Below are 13852 nucleotides of genomic sequence, written 5' to 3'. Positions count from 1 at the left end.
GATGAGTGATCAACTGCAGGCTTTCCTGTTGCTGAGTTTGCTGAAGACTTGACCTCTTCTTCTTTTTTTAAGACTTCAACAGCTGTTTCTGCTTAGAGACCACTGGCATCTTTATGAACTGTTTTTTCCATTCACCGTCTCTCCTTTCTCAACAGCAATGAATATGTAAGATTACATTTCTGCCCTTTCCTTATTAATGTTATAGCAGACATACCCTATGAAGAGCATCCACATATTCTCCCTAGTTGTGAGGGCATACACACCAGAAATAGACCCCACACACAGAGAAATACTCTCTTGTCATTTTGTCCACATTTGTATTGCAAATGGAGGAATAGTCTTTGGCCATTTGTCCACATTTGAATCCATCTGTTATTCCCAAAAGCAGACATGAACAGTCTGACTGCTTGGGTCTGCCAGTTACACTTTGACCAGGGCAAAGAAAACAGGCCAAGGGCTTGTGTGCTCCCTCCCCACACATGCACAAATTCCTCTCTCTGTTACCCTAGCAGCTTTAACCATGGTTACTTTAACAGTGCTTGTTTTTCACTTGGATATGAAGCCAGAATTTGTTGAAAGTTGGCTTAAAATCCCTCATTTGTATTAACTATGGTACATGACAGTGTTGATGTAACCCTTAACTAGATTGAAATTGGTGCCAGAAAGATGCATATGAGGGGATTTACATGCAAGGAGGAGGGACTGGGGGCCGGAACTCACAGTTGCACTGCATCCTCCTGATTCCTGAGAGAGAAATCCATTGTTTCATTTTCAAGAGATCTGGTGCACTGTGTCTGTACTGCCCTTTGGCATTTCTTGCCATAACTTTTTCATGGAGAGAGACTTTTGGGCATAGTTAGTCCCTTTATTTGAATCTTCTACTGCATCAAAAACACTGTACATAATATTAATTAATTAAAAATAATTATACACATGGAATAAAATGATATGTATGTTAGTCTAGATAAGGATGGGGAAGAAGTGTCGCAACTTTCCATTCCAAATAACTCAACAGTTTGCATAGTTTGTTTTGAAATAAGTTGGTCCAAAAAAATGTATCCTCTTACCTTATTTTCATCTATTGTTCTTTTGGGCCAACATTGTTTTTACTATCTATTAAGATGCAAATATCAAATATATTGTTTCATATTGCAACAAGAAAAGAATTGTTTCCATCAGACGTGGTAAATCAGCTGCTTTTCAATAGACTTGTACTGTTTTCAAGCTTACCTTTGTCAGGCAGACATCATTCATCCAACTAAATTTTATGTGTACCTTATGCAATAATAAGTATAAGGGGAAACTGTTTATTCTCTAGCTGCATAAGCACTTCTGCACCTTAACACTGTGGCCTGATTCGGATGCACATTGGGCCCCATGCGGCTCACATAGCCACTGATGGTCTTGTAACCTGCCTGAAATTACATGAAGGCACCAGTAATATGAATTATTGCCTCCTGGTAGGATTGTTAATGTGACTGCTGCAATTCGTGTGACTGCAGTAACTTTAAAAACAATCACCACAATTTTGCGAATTGTAGCAGCCGCGTGCCCACCATCCAGATGGACAGCTGTAGAGAGATGCTGGAACAGATGCCTCCACATAATCCTGACTAGATTTTGAGCCCACCAGGAACCTCATCTACAACTTCTAGATGGATCTCCTCAGAGCAGAGGAATATTTAGTGAAAATTTGGACTCTGGCTTTTGGACTTTTCATACTTACTGCCTTTCTTTAAACTGCAACCTCTTCTAATGCTAGTATTATTTATGGAAATACAAATACTTTTTTTAAAAAAACTCATCTGCTCACAATGAAAGATGATCAAGCAAGATGAACAAGATACAACCAAAATATAGCATTTTAAAAAGTACACACACATACACACACCATACTAAAAATAATGCAGATTCTTATACTGTTCTCCAAACTGGTATCTGAATTATATATTTATTAGCCCAAGATGAAGCCCTGACCCATTTAACATACACAGGTGACAAGTACAATGTGGGTCTTGTGGCCTGAACCTTTGTTACATTTTGATGTAACAAATGAATGGAGCCCACATTGCAATGCCTGAGGAAGAAGTCTTCAAAATTATCTACATCTGGGGCAGCTCCTCCATGAGGCAAGGTGAGATAAAGCCTCAGTGTGCCACGAGACAGCAAGTGAGGGCACTTCATCCCCCTGCCATGGGTAACACGCACCTGCTGGGTTGCCACCCTACCTCACCTCTGCTAACACTTCCTCTGAAAATGGACTGTTCTTGCCAGCTACCTCACTACTACTACTGCTGCTACTGCTACTACTACTACTACTACTACTACCACCACCACCACTACTATTTATATACCACTTTTCAATAAAAGTTCTCAAAGTGGTTTACATTGAAAAATAAATACAGTAATAAATAAATAACAAATTTGAAATAGGCCTTCTCTCCCAAATTTAAGTGATGATCATTTTGCTATTGGAAGTATGAGAATAAATTCTTTCTATTTCTTTCCCCCCAGGTATTGTTTCCATAGCCTATGACCCCCATAGACACAGATAATTTCTCTTTTGTGAACACTCATTCCAGAACAGATTTGAGCACGTTTTCATGATACAAACAAAATGACAGCTACTCATAATTATGAGTATTACTTATAATTATGAGTATGAATTTACGATTACAGCTGTTGGCTGTAGTTATAAAACTTAGGTCTGTAAGATTACAAATATGAATTGCTCCTTTTAGATGTTAGAGGATTAATATTTGAATTTTCCTCTGGCATGGTTGCTTCTGTAATGTTCAAGTAATTGTGATTCCAGAAAAACACTTCCCTGTGTGAAAGTGACAAGAGGGAGTTCAGCTCCTCAGTGTTATACTATAAATCGTCCCTAGATTTAGTCTCCCTTTGAGTGAATATTGTAACAGTCACAACTCTATCTATGTAGATTTAACTTCTCAAGACAAATTTCTCTTTGCAGGTTTGAAATCAGGCTGTGTAATAACACATGCCCTAGGTAGCTCCTTGGTTTTCTCAGAGCTAAACTGGCACATTTTACTAGAAGTCAAGATATTACTGCTTAAAGAACTGTAGAGCAGCCAAGAGTTTTTTCAGTGTGATAAAATGAAATCCAACCTCATAATTGTATTACCACATTTTAAGACCACATTGCAAACATGATCAGTCCATTTTCTGCCTTCATCGTATTATTCCCATTATTGGGGGAAGACAATGCAAAGAATGGAGAACAACCTTTCCATAGAGCTGAGAGCCAGAGCTAGGATGTAGGTATTTCTGGTTTCCCAGTCCTGTTTTGAATCTATTAGATCCGACTGCTGTGGGGATTGTTACATCTCTGGGATCCAGCAGAAGATGCCAAGCTATGAGGTCCTGTCCAAGAACATTGTCTCCAATAACATTGAAAAGAGTATACAAAAAGAGAAGCCAAAGAACACGAAACTTTATTTTTACAGAGACATCATACCAAAGGTCTTCCTGAGTTTTTACTAAAATGATGAATTCCCCCAGCTCCCTGGGGTCTGGGATCTTGACTTACTAGCTGAAGGGTCTTAGCCCATGCTAGTTGGCGTGTTTGCTTCATTGGCTGACATTTCCATTACATGATGTAGTTTTATTCCCTGTACTCTAAAAAAGTTACCATTCCAAATCCCGTCAGCAAACAAACCTTATTACCCAAGGGGACTCAGCAGGACCTGAACTATAAGGTGTTGTAAATAATTTTGTTTATACTTGTAGCTTATGGGACACCAATATTAACATATAAATAGAGGTGAAGTTTAAACAGGATAGAAAATCTAATCTATAATGAAGAGGTGTCAAAGCCCCTTTCAAGCAACTTGCAAGGGCGGCAGTCAACTTCCAGTGAATTGTTGCTGAAAGAAGGGCTCTACAGGATTGGTCTAACAAAAGATTGTGGAAGAACAGAAATGGACCAAGTGGTATCTTTTCTGCTTTGATTACTTCAGTCTTTTTCGAAGAAGATGCTTCTTTAAAACAATGATGGGGTATTAGAGGGGTGCAACTTGCCTAGGAAGCAAGAGGTTGCTGGTTCGAATCCCTGTTGCTATGTTTCCCAGACTATGGGAAACACCTATATCGGGCAGCAGTGATATAGGAAGATGCTGAAAGGGATCATCTCATACTGTGCGGGAGATGACAATGGTAAACTCCTTCTGTACTCTACCAAAAACAAACATAGGGCTCTGTGGTCACCAGGAGTCTACACTGACCCGATAGCTCATTTATCATTTATAGGTATAATAGTAACAGTAAGTGTGTGTTTGTCGCAGACCTTTATGTTATGTGAATAAATAATATCAAATATAGTCAATCATTTTGTAAAGCATTAACAATTTTATTAACAATTTTACCAAGACAGAGAGATATTGTCCATCACTGAGAGGCTAACTACATGTTATGTATGTATGCATGTATGTATGTATGTAAGAATGGAGCCAGTGTGGTGTAGTGGCTGGAGTGCTGGACTAGGACCGGGGAGACCCGAGTTCAAATCCCCATCAGCCATGATACTTGTTGGGTGACTCTGGGCCAGTCGCTTCTCTCTCAGCCTAACCTACTTCACATGGTTGTTGTGAGGAGAAACCTAAGTATATAGTACACCGCTCTGGGCTCGTTGGAGGAAGAGCAGGATATAAATGTAAATAAATAAAAAATTTAAAAATAAATAAAATGTCAAGAACAGCCCTGTTGGATCAGGCCCAAGTCCATTCTAGTCCAGCACCCTGTTTCACACAGTGGCCTACCAGATGCCACTGGAAGCCACAGGCAGGAGTTGAGGGCATGCCCTCTCTCCTGCTGTTACTCCCCTGCAACTGGTATTCAGAGGCATCCTGCCTCTGAGGCTGGAGGTGGTCTATGGGCCTCTGACTAGTAGCCGTTGATAGACCTCTCCTCCATGAAGTTATCCAAACCCCGCTTAAAGCCATCCAAACTAGTATCCAGCACCACATCTTGTGACAGAGAATTCCACAAGTTGATTATGCGTTGTATGAAAAAGTACTTCCGTTTGTTGGAACTAAATTTCTTGGCAACCAGTTTCATGGGATGACCCCTGGTTCTAGTGTTACATGTGTGAGAGAGTAATTTCTCTCTGTCCACTTTCTCTACACCATGCATGATTTCATAGACCTCTATCATGTCTCCCTGCAGTCTTTTTTCTCAACTAAAAAGGCCCAGGTGTTGTAGCCTTGCCTCATAAGGAATGTGCTCTAGGCCCCTGATCATCTTGGTTGACATCTTCTGCACCTTTTCCAGTTATACAATGTCCCTTTTTAGATGTGGTGACCAGAATTATATGCAGTACTCCAGGTGTGGCCACACCATAGTTTTGTATAAGGGCAGGGGCGTAACAAGGCTGGAGTGGGCCCAGAGACAAAATTTTAAAATGGGCCCCTCGCTGATACACACAGACACACTTCACAATATATAGTCATGTGACTTGCCTGGGGGGGGCCTCGAGGCGTGGGGGCCCCCAGGCAGACGCCTCCCCTTGCCTAATAGTAGTTATGCCCCTGTATAAGGGCATTAGAATATTAGCAGTTTTATTTTCAATCCCCTTCTGAATGATCCCTAGCATGGAATTGGCCTTTTTCACAGCTGCTGCACATTGAGTGGACACTTTCAACGAGCTGTCCACCACGACCCCAAGATCCCTCTCCTGGTCAGTCACCGACAGCTCAGATCCCATCAGTGTATACTTGAAGTTGGAGCTTTTTGTCCCAGTGTGCATCACTTTACACTTGCCAACACTCAACCGCATTTGCCATTTTGTTGCCCACTCCCCCAGTTTGGAGAGATCCTTTTGGAGCTCCTCACAAACTGTTTTGGATTTCACTACCCTAAATAGTTTGGATTAAAATGTAACACATTTGTTACGTGCAGATGTGTATCAGCAGGGTTGTAAACTGGCGTGAGGTGATGCTCCCTCTGGGATTTCCTGAGGTGGTATTGCCCCATTGGGCTGCCAGGTAGTATCAGCATCTCACAGGCTGGCAGCTTCATCAGTCAGTCCCTGGGTTATCTTTGAAGGGACTCAACAAGTCCCTAGGTGGCGCACTGTTGCCTTGTGTATGTGTGTGTGTTTTAAGATAAGGGGAGGGGTTTGTTCAGAAGGAAAGTTTGACAGGACTCGTCTGTGCATTCCAGAGGAATCCAACACCAATCAAGGTGCTCAGAAGACTTGCCCTGCCCTGCCAGCAGAAGGAGCATTACTTTTCTGCTTGGTAGAGCATGGTAATATGAACCTGCACCTTTCCCAGGCTTGGCCCAGTGCTGCCCCCCGTCTCTTGGAAACTCAAAGGTCTCTGCCCCTGTGTCTTGGCACCTTTTTCAAAATGATTCTTTTTTCTCTTTGAGAGGAAGCCATTGGAAGTAGAGAAGTAGTGGGGTAAGGAAACTCTTCACTCTTTCCCTGTTTGCCATTTTCCTGTTCCAAATTCCCCCCCTCATCCATAGGCCCCAAAGACATTTGCCGTCACAAAGTACTTTAAAACACTACAAGGCTGGAGAGAAGCCACCTGGCATTACAATTATTTGGAGTGGGAACAAAGCTAGAAGGTAAAGGGTAATCACTCCTTCCCCCTGCTGCTTCCCTATTCTGTCATCCCCTTCCAAAGCTGTTTTGCTTTGTTATCTTTTTTAAGTATTACGGGTCTAATCTATGCATTTGTGTGGCACTTTGAATCTGTGGCTACTCAAGGACTTGAACTCAAATCTTCCAGATCCAAGTCTAAGGCTGCACTCTTACTTGGGAGTTGGTCCAACTCAGCTTGCTTCTGAGTAAGCATGCATAGAATCATGCCACACAGGATGTTAAATGTGTCATTGGAAACCACCATCCCCTTGCATCTATTTGTGCAGTAAATAATGCAGAATTAAGTTCCCACTCTCTCAAAAGAAGGCTCCAACTAGCACCAGAGGCAGCTTGTCTTATTGCTGCCTGTACTTCACTTTTTCTCCAAATAGAGGCCTCCAGGAGCATTGGCCCCATAACCCTGATAACACAAACATGCTACAAGTAGGCTTATGCATTACTTTTGGAGGCCGGCATGGGAATAATGTGAAGTCAAGCTGAGGTGCTGAATTGGTCTAGGGACAGAGTTTCAGTTCACCTGCTGGGTTTTCTCTGTCCTGGGACTTGATAAATCTCTTTACCCAACCCTCATCCCTGCTTTCCACAGCAAAGAACATACACAAGGAGGCCCTTTCATCTTGGCATATCCCCCTGCTGATTAATGTGATGCAGTGTTCCCACGTAGGCAGAGGCAACAGTATGTCGGCAGTGTAATTAGGAGCCAGATAATGAATGCTTAGAGGCTATTCAGTCAGAGCTCCCACCTCCCTGCTGACCAAGGCTGTTTCTCAGCAGTGAAGCCAAGTGGAAGAAAGGGTGGCACAAATCCTATTGGCTCTCTGCTTAATTGTGTTGGAAAGCAGGGCCTCATAGTGCAGGAAAAATGAGGTGGTGGGGGAAGATCTGGACAAATGGGTCTCCTTTAATACTGTAGGGCCAAACTTTCAGTGGTTGTTTTTTAATGTGTTTGACCTTGTGGCCGCAGAAGCTCTAAACATGCACATCACTGTGTGCATTTTTTGTTTCAGATCATTAGGGGAAATCATCATAATAAGCACACGGCTCTGCCTTCTCAGTAACCCAGGGGCAAAGATGCTGCTTAGTAGCCTTTGAAATGTGGGAAACAAGCCAAAGATACAATAGGGTTATTCTTTTTATGGGGCTTTACAGTTACACCGCCGTTCATTGTCCAATTAATAGTTGTAAAAGAGGCTCTCCCTTTCTCCAACCCTCTGTGCTCACACAGGGAAAATAATAATCCATTGGTGTAAATGCTGCTACCCAAGCTTGTCCAGATGTCTGAGAGAAATAAAAGTGTAGCTCTGAACGAAGCTGCAAGTTTGCCTGATGAGATTCAGTCCAGAAGAATGAGTTGCCAGACTTTTCAGACTATATAACCAGAGATTCCAAGATGCTTTCTAATATGTTTATTAATGAAATGTTGAGCTTGAGCATGTAATGAATCTAAAGCATCCTGTTTACATGCATTGAATTTGGAGTGGAATTTCTGATTCAGCCTGTCTCTGACTGAACAGGATTCAGAAAGTGATTTGGAATATGAACATCAGATGTGAATTAGTACATAATTCTTACAGCAGGAAGATCAAGGAGTAGTTCACAGGAAAGGAATAACAACCTGTTCTTAAGTCTTGCTGAGACAGCATTATTAAAGCTCTACAGGTGGGGTACACCAACATCTATGGGAGAATATTACAAAGCATTTTGACAGCATTGTTGGCAGAAGTTTGTTGAAATCAATGGAACATAAAGCCAGTCAGTGTTTAGACACCATATATAGATCAATGCTCCTGGGATAGTACCATCTTGGAATGCAACTGTAAAACTGCATAATTGAATAGCTCCCCTTTTGAACACTTGCATTTCGTTACTAGCTTAGGGTAAAAATATGCGTTCACGTGAACACATGCTAAAGAGGCATGCTTCCAATCAAAAATCTCTCTCTCTCTCTCTCTCTCTCTCTTTCTCTGACAAAAACAATTGTTTGGGGGATGACCCCATTTGAGAGGGTGACACACAAAAAGTGAGAGGTAAAATCTTTCCGCTCACATAATTTTGCTGCCCAAATCCGCCCCAAGTCGTTCTTTGACCCCAAAGTTTCCTAAGCATGCTTCCTGTTGTGATTAGTGCTTGTGCAATATATAGTGAAGATGCTGCTGTGTCATAAATCCTACCTCCCTGCAAATCCACCAAAAGAGGTAAGCCCAGGAAGGTGACCAAACCAATGTGCTACCATGTGCTTATTGTCTTTAGCTTTTAAATGGACTATCCACGTGGATGAACATAAGCAAATTAACAGGCAACCCACCTAGTTCTTCTCAAGAGCATTATATGTCGCTGTCAGCCTTTAAGAGAGCCCTAAAAACATTTGTTTGGCCTGGCCTTCCAAAGCTTGTAAAGAGTTGTTGTTTTTTAAAAGTGTTTTAAATGTTTTGAATTGTTTTTGAATTGTTTATATTGTTTTTAACACTATGTTTTTAATTGTGTGTTTTTATATATTTTTTAAGCTGTTGTACACCACCCAGAGCCTCTGGATGGGGCGGTTTATAAATGTAATAAATAATAAATAATAATGATGATGATGATGCATTTCTAGTTTGTGTTCTACTAGACCCAGGCCATGTAGAGGCCCTTTGGGCATGTGCAGCAGCCTCCAAAATGGCCACCGCCACAGAGGACAGACCTGGAATGGGCCAAAGACCACCCAACCAGGCTATTTGGAATTAAATGGAGGCTGGTAAGGCAAAGGGGGCCTCTGGAGACACACACACACACTGCCATACAGAAGCCCCCGAGAGGGTGGCAGTGAGTTTAATTATGTTTTAATACATTAAAAAAAAATCACTCCGGACTTGAACCAACCGGGCAACCTGGTTTTGTGCACACCCCTAATGGAGGGGGGGGGCTGCTGACTGAGCAAAGAAGCACCCTTTTAAACTGGTGATTCTCTTTATTGAACAGGAGGAAAGCAACTGGCCCTATCCATCCCTAGCACAGCATCCCTCCAGTGGCTGTTGCTGGTGTCTGTCTTGTGTTTCTTTTTTTAGATTGTGACCCTTTGGGGACAGGGAGCCATTTTATTTATTTGTTTGTTTATTTCTATGTAAACCGCTTTGGGAACTTTTGTTGAAAAGCAGTATATAAATTTTCTTCATATTAGATTTTGTCTTGCTTGTGCTTGGAGCCAGAGGGCTCACTTTGGCTTCCATCTCCAGTTTTCCAACCCATATCCACCATGAGCCAGAAAATATTTCCTGGCAAAATATCTCCGTTTTCTAATATTGGGTCCAATGTTAATGTGCCTTTTTTGTGTGACAGATCTATTGCAATGTTAGCTGGGCACATTTCCCCATAATCGTAATAAATATAGACAAAATGTTTTCACAGTATGTTTCCTTATAACTGCATTTCCTTTGCTTAACATATTTCACCCCATGTTATTTTGGTTAATAAAAGCCCCACTTGATCATGATGATGATGATGATGATGATGATGATGATGATGATGATGTTGATGGAGGAATTAAAAGGGATAGAATGAAGGGGGAGGTAGGGCTGTGTGTGTGTGTGTGTGTGTGTGTGTGTGTGTGTGTGTGTGTGTGTGTGACAAAAGAACAGCAATTAAGCATGTTTCTTATTTAGTGCGCTGTGGAGCCATCCCTAGTTACTGCTTCCAGGCAGCAAAGAGGGTCAGAGCAGATCAGAGTCTAACATGTCCGTGACCTGTCCAGGGGGACAAAACAGAAGAGCTTTTGTTTTATTTGTTTATACAGTGACTCACTCTGTAGTAACTGGGTTAAAGTCCACTTACAAATGAAGAGAACAAAAGGCCTCCTGTTAGTACTGGACATTTGCCTCTTAAGATATCATAGAAAGGATCTTTTTTAAAGTTGTAGCAGGATGCAGGAAGCCACAAGCTTATGGGAACATAGCAGCACTTTGGAAAGGAAAACATATCCTCAGACTTTCATCTGCAGATTTCTCTCTTCATTTTTCCTTAGCTTCTTTACCGCCTGCTGGATCTGAGAGAATCAGAACCCCAAATTTCCATACATCACAGGCTCCTGAAGAGAAAGGAAAAACATTGGAGGGCTCTTGGATCCTCAAATGCAGCAAACCCCAGAGACTGAGGCAGATCATTGCTTTATGTAGCCGGCTAGATTTTAGCCTTTTCTTCATAGAAAATTGTATTTATATTATTGTGCTCTCAGATCTCTCAATCCCCAAACCCCTTACCAGACACAAAACCCATTGGTCCTGGAATCATGGCCTCAGAGGAAAAAAATATGACATTGTTTTTATTAATTTTATTTAAAATATTTCTATACCACCCAAAACTTGCGTCTCTGGGAGGTTTACGATTAAAACCATTTAAAACATTTATTGGTGCTATTCTCAGTGCCACTTACCGGCACATCCTAATGTGTAGGGAGTAGGGTTGAAAGGATTTGTACGTTGACTGTTTAAAATCTCAGATGAATTTCCTTGTTCAGTTTTCAGCTCGAGACAGTTCAGTTGCCAGCTATAGCCCATTCATAGTGATGCCAAATGTACAGTGAATTTTGTTTCTCACCTTACTCCAACTTTTTAGACCTCAAATGGAAGAGAGATTTCCCTGTTGCCTGCAAACCAAGCTCCTGAAGTTTGGGTTGTGTTCTTTGATGCAGAATCACTAACTACTGAGCTTAACATAACTCAGAATATCAGCCATAGAGAGCAAACATACTGAAGAAGACTTGTGGTTTTTTTAAAGACTATGCAGAAATGTGCCTTTCACATTCCATTTCCTGGGGAAGAAGTGGGTAAGATTTGGATATGCTATGCAAAAGTGCTAGAAATTCTGCCTCCCTGGGAGGGTGGATTTGGGCTTGCTTTTGAAATTCCTTTCTCTTTGGAAAAGATCCTACACAAATCTCTGAGTTTCAGGATGTGATATTGGATAAATGTGAACGCAGCAAAAATATTTTGACCGTGTTTGGGGTGGAAATTCCATTCAGTGTTAAAGGGGGCCAACTCTGACTTGTAGCAGCAACCGCCAATATCTGTCTAAGGCTAGCAGTTCCCCTTGATCCCAGTTTAGAGCTCCCCAGTTTACAGCTCCTCACATAAGCATACTGGCACTGCATTCAGGCTATTCTTTCCAAGAAAAGCAAATGGGCCTGCAACTACTGCAGCATTAGGGCCTCTGTCCTTCTCTACCACTGCTGAAAATTGAGAGCATATGAAGACATTTCAAGCACAGAATGACTGGTGCTTTGGTCTCTTTTTCAAACTGCCATCACCATACATTTTTTAAAAAAGTTTGTGTTCAGTATCTATGTAATTCCTTATGTTTGTCATCTTAAAATAACTACCTCTTCATTGGAAGGAAGTTGGAATATTGCTACACTAACAAACCAGACTGACCAAGCCATCAATCACGTGCCACCCTTCAGTAAATTAGCATGCACATATATGCACTCATTAGTGACCCACAATAACAAACCAAGGCCTGCACAGAGAAGAGGAGGTAAATACACATTCATAAAGCCAGAGAAAGTAGCAATCAAAGAAAGTGCAGGGGATAGACAAGCCAAAGCAAAGAAATTGAGGGAACAGACTGTGCTATGTAGTATTTCAGATAGGTCCAATTAAATTTTTTGAATTCCCTAATTAAAACTTGAATTGCATTCATAAGATCTTGCTGAGATTGTGACAGAAATAAAGTCCAACCTATCTTTGTGTTCGTTTGTATTTCCATGCCAAGCAACTGACTGTGTGACCTGGTTGTAGAACAACTGGTGATAGGAAAATGGAAGCTGCCGGAGTGGCTGCAAGTCACAAGGGTCTTGTTTCAGTGTCATTTCCTTAAAAACTACATGCCTCCCACAGAGTGCAGGGACTCTGGAGAGCAGCCAATCTCATCTAAGGGCAGATTGCGCATGCATTTACAATGGGCTTTGGTTTGTAATAGAAATGCACTGAAAGTCATGTTCCACCAAAAGTCAGCCTTGCAGCAACTTCCTCAATTTCATCTCACTTGAAACATGTTACTAGAAATAGACATTTTACATGAGTATTTGTACGTGTGCTGGGGACCGCCACACACAAACGTTAACCTTTGATTTGGGAAGCACACGCTCAAAACCAACTTTAGCCTGTGCAGAACAGTGTTCATTTACACATAACATTGAGTATGAATTCTGCTGTTTAGACTACATACCAGTTCCAATAAAAAGGAAGATTTGTAGAAAAGTCAGCCAATGTCAAGAGTTTCCCACTAGTCCAAAGTAGTGCCCACATAAGAGCCTTATATATTGGGGAGCATGTGGGTTCTTGACTATGCCTTTCAAAAAAATCAAGGCTTGTGCAGCAAAAGAGAGTGCTTTTGTTTTAGTTAGCTGCACGTTTCTTACAATTACTAAGACTCTCTACAAATACATTATTTAGCAGGGAACTCTTGATCCTCTCCAAGATGAATATAGGGACACAGGAAGCTGCCAAGAGGAGTTGGGCAGGAGGCAGCAAGAGGCGCCATTAAAAATAAATTAGCAGGTGCTTACCAATATTAGGGCAACTCCTGCAAGCTGCCTCAAGCAGCAGTGCCTCCTGGCATCCCCGCAGGGTGACAGCATGGCCCTGGCCTTTGTGCATGCATGGAGGCTCTGCACATGCTCAGAGGCCAGGACCATGCCACTTCCCCGCAGGGATCTCAGGCAGGGTGCCGCTGCTTGAGGCAGCTTGCAGGTCCTGGCCTAACTTTGGTAAGTACCTGTTAATTTATTTTTAAAGCTGCCTCTTACTGCCCTCCCCAACTCGCTGCCCTCACCGGCTGCTATTGGAGTCAGGATAATTTAGGACTTCCTACACTCTTGTTTTCAAGAGCAGCATCCATCGTGGGAGAAATCAGGCACTCGTGGCGCACCCCCAGGGCCAAATTATGGGAATGCCAGGAGGGAGGCAGGGACCAGGGCATCACAGGTCTCTCATGCCACCACTGCCTTCTTCCACTCACCTCCACATCTACAGATTGATACATCTCTTCCTGGACAGGATATTCCCATTTTCAGATGAGGCAAGTGAGAGAAGGAGGGAGCAATGTGAGGGACTTGTGGCAGCAGTACCTCCACCCACCCTCCCCATAGACAAGTGGATTTCCTCCCAGCTTCCTGTGTTGAGACTTGGGCCAAGCCTCTGGGAGGAAAGCCCACTAGCTGATGGGGAGGATGAGGAGCTGCTGTCACTAAGA

The 13852-nt window shown here is 42.2% G+C and overlaps 1 protein-coding gene across 9 annotated transcripts in view; it reads left to right on the top strand.

Moving 5' to 3' along the window:
- RAD51B (RAD51 paralog B) overlaps positions 1 to 13852 on the top strand; it is a 575469-nt gene that overhangs the window by 451188 nt on the left and 110429 nt on the right. For 7 of the 9 annotated variants that reach the window (XM_053281844.1, XM_053281835.1, XM_053281864.1 and 4 more), the window contains exon 11: positions 10626 to 11881. The exons of the other annotated variants lie outside the window; for them this stretch is intronic. In XM_053281844.1, coding sequence (XP_053137819.1) covers positions 10626 to 10939 — 314 coding nt within the window. In that variant the 3' untranslated portion in view covers positions 10940 to 11881. Of the gene's footprint in view, positions 1 to 10625; positions 11882 to 13852 lie in introns of those variants that run through there. 9 annotated transcript variants of the gene reach the window in all.

Source organism: Hemicordylus capensis, chromosome 1 (genome assembly GCF_027244095.1).
Source record: "Hemicordylus capensis ecotype Gifberg chromosome 1, rHemCap1.1.pri, whole genome shotgun sequence".
Classification (NCBI taxonomy): domain Eukaryota; kingdom Metazoa; phylum Chordata; class Lepidosauria; order Squamata; family Cordylidae; genus Hemicordylus; species Hemicordylus capensis.
This window is presented reverse-complemented; position numbering and strand designations above follow the sequence as displayed.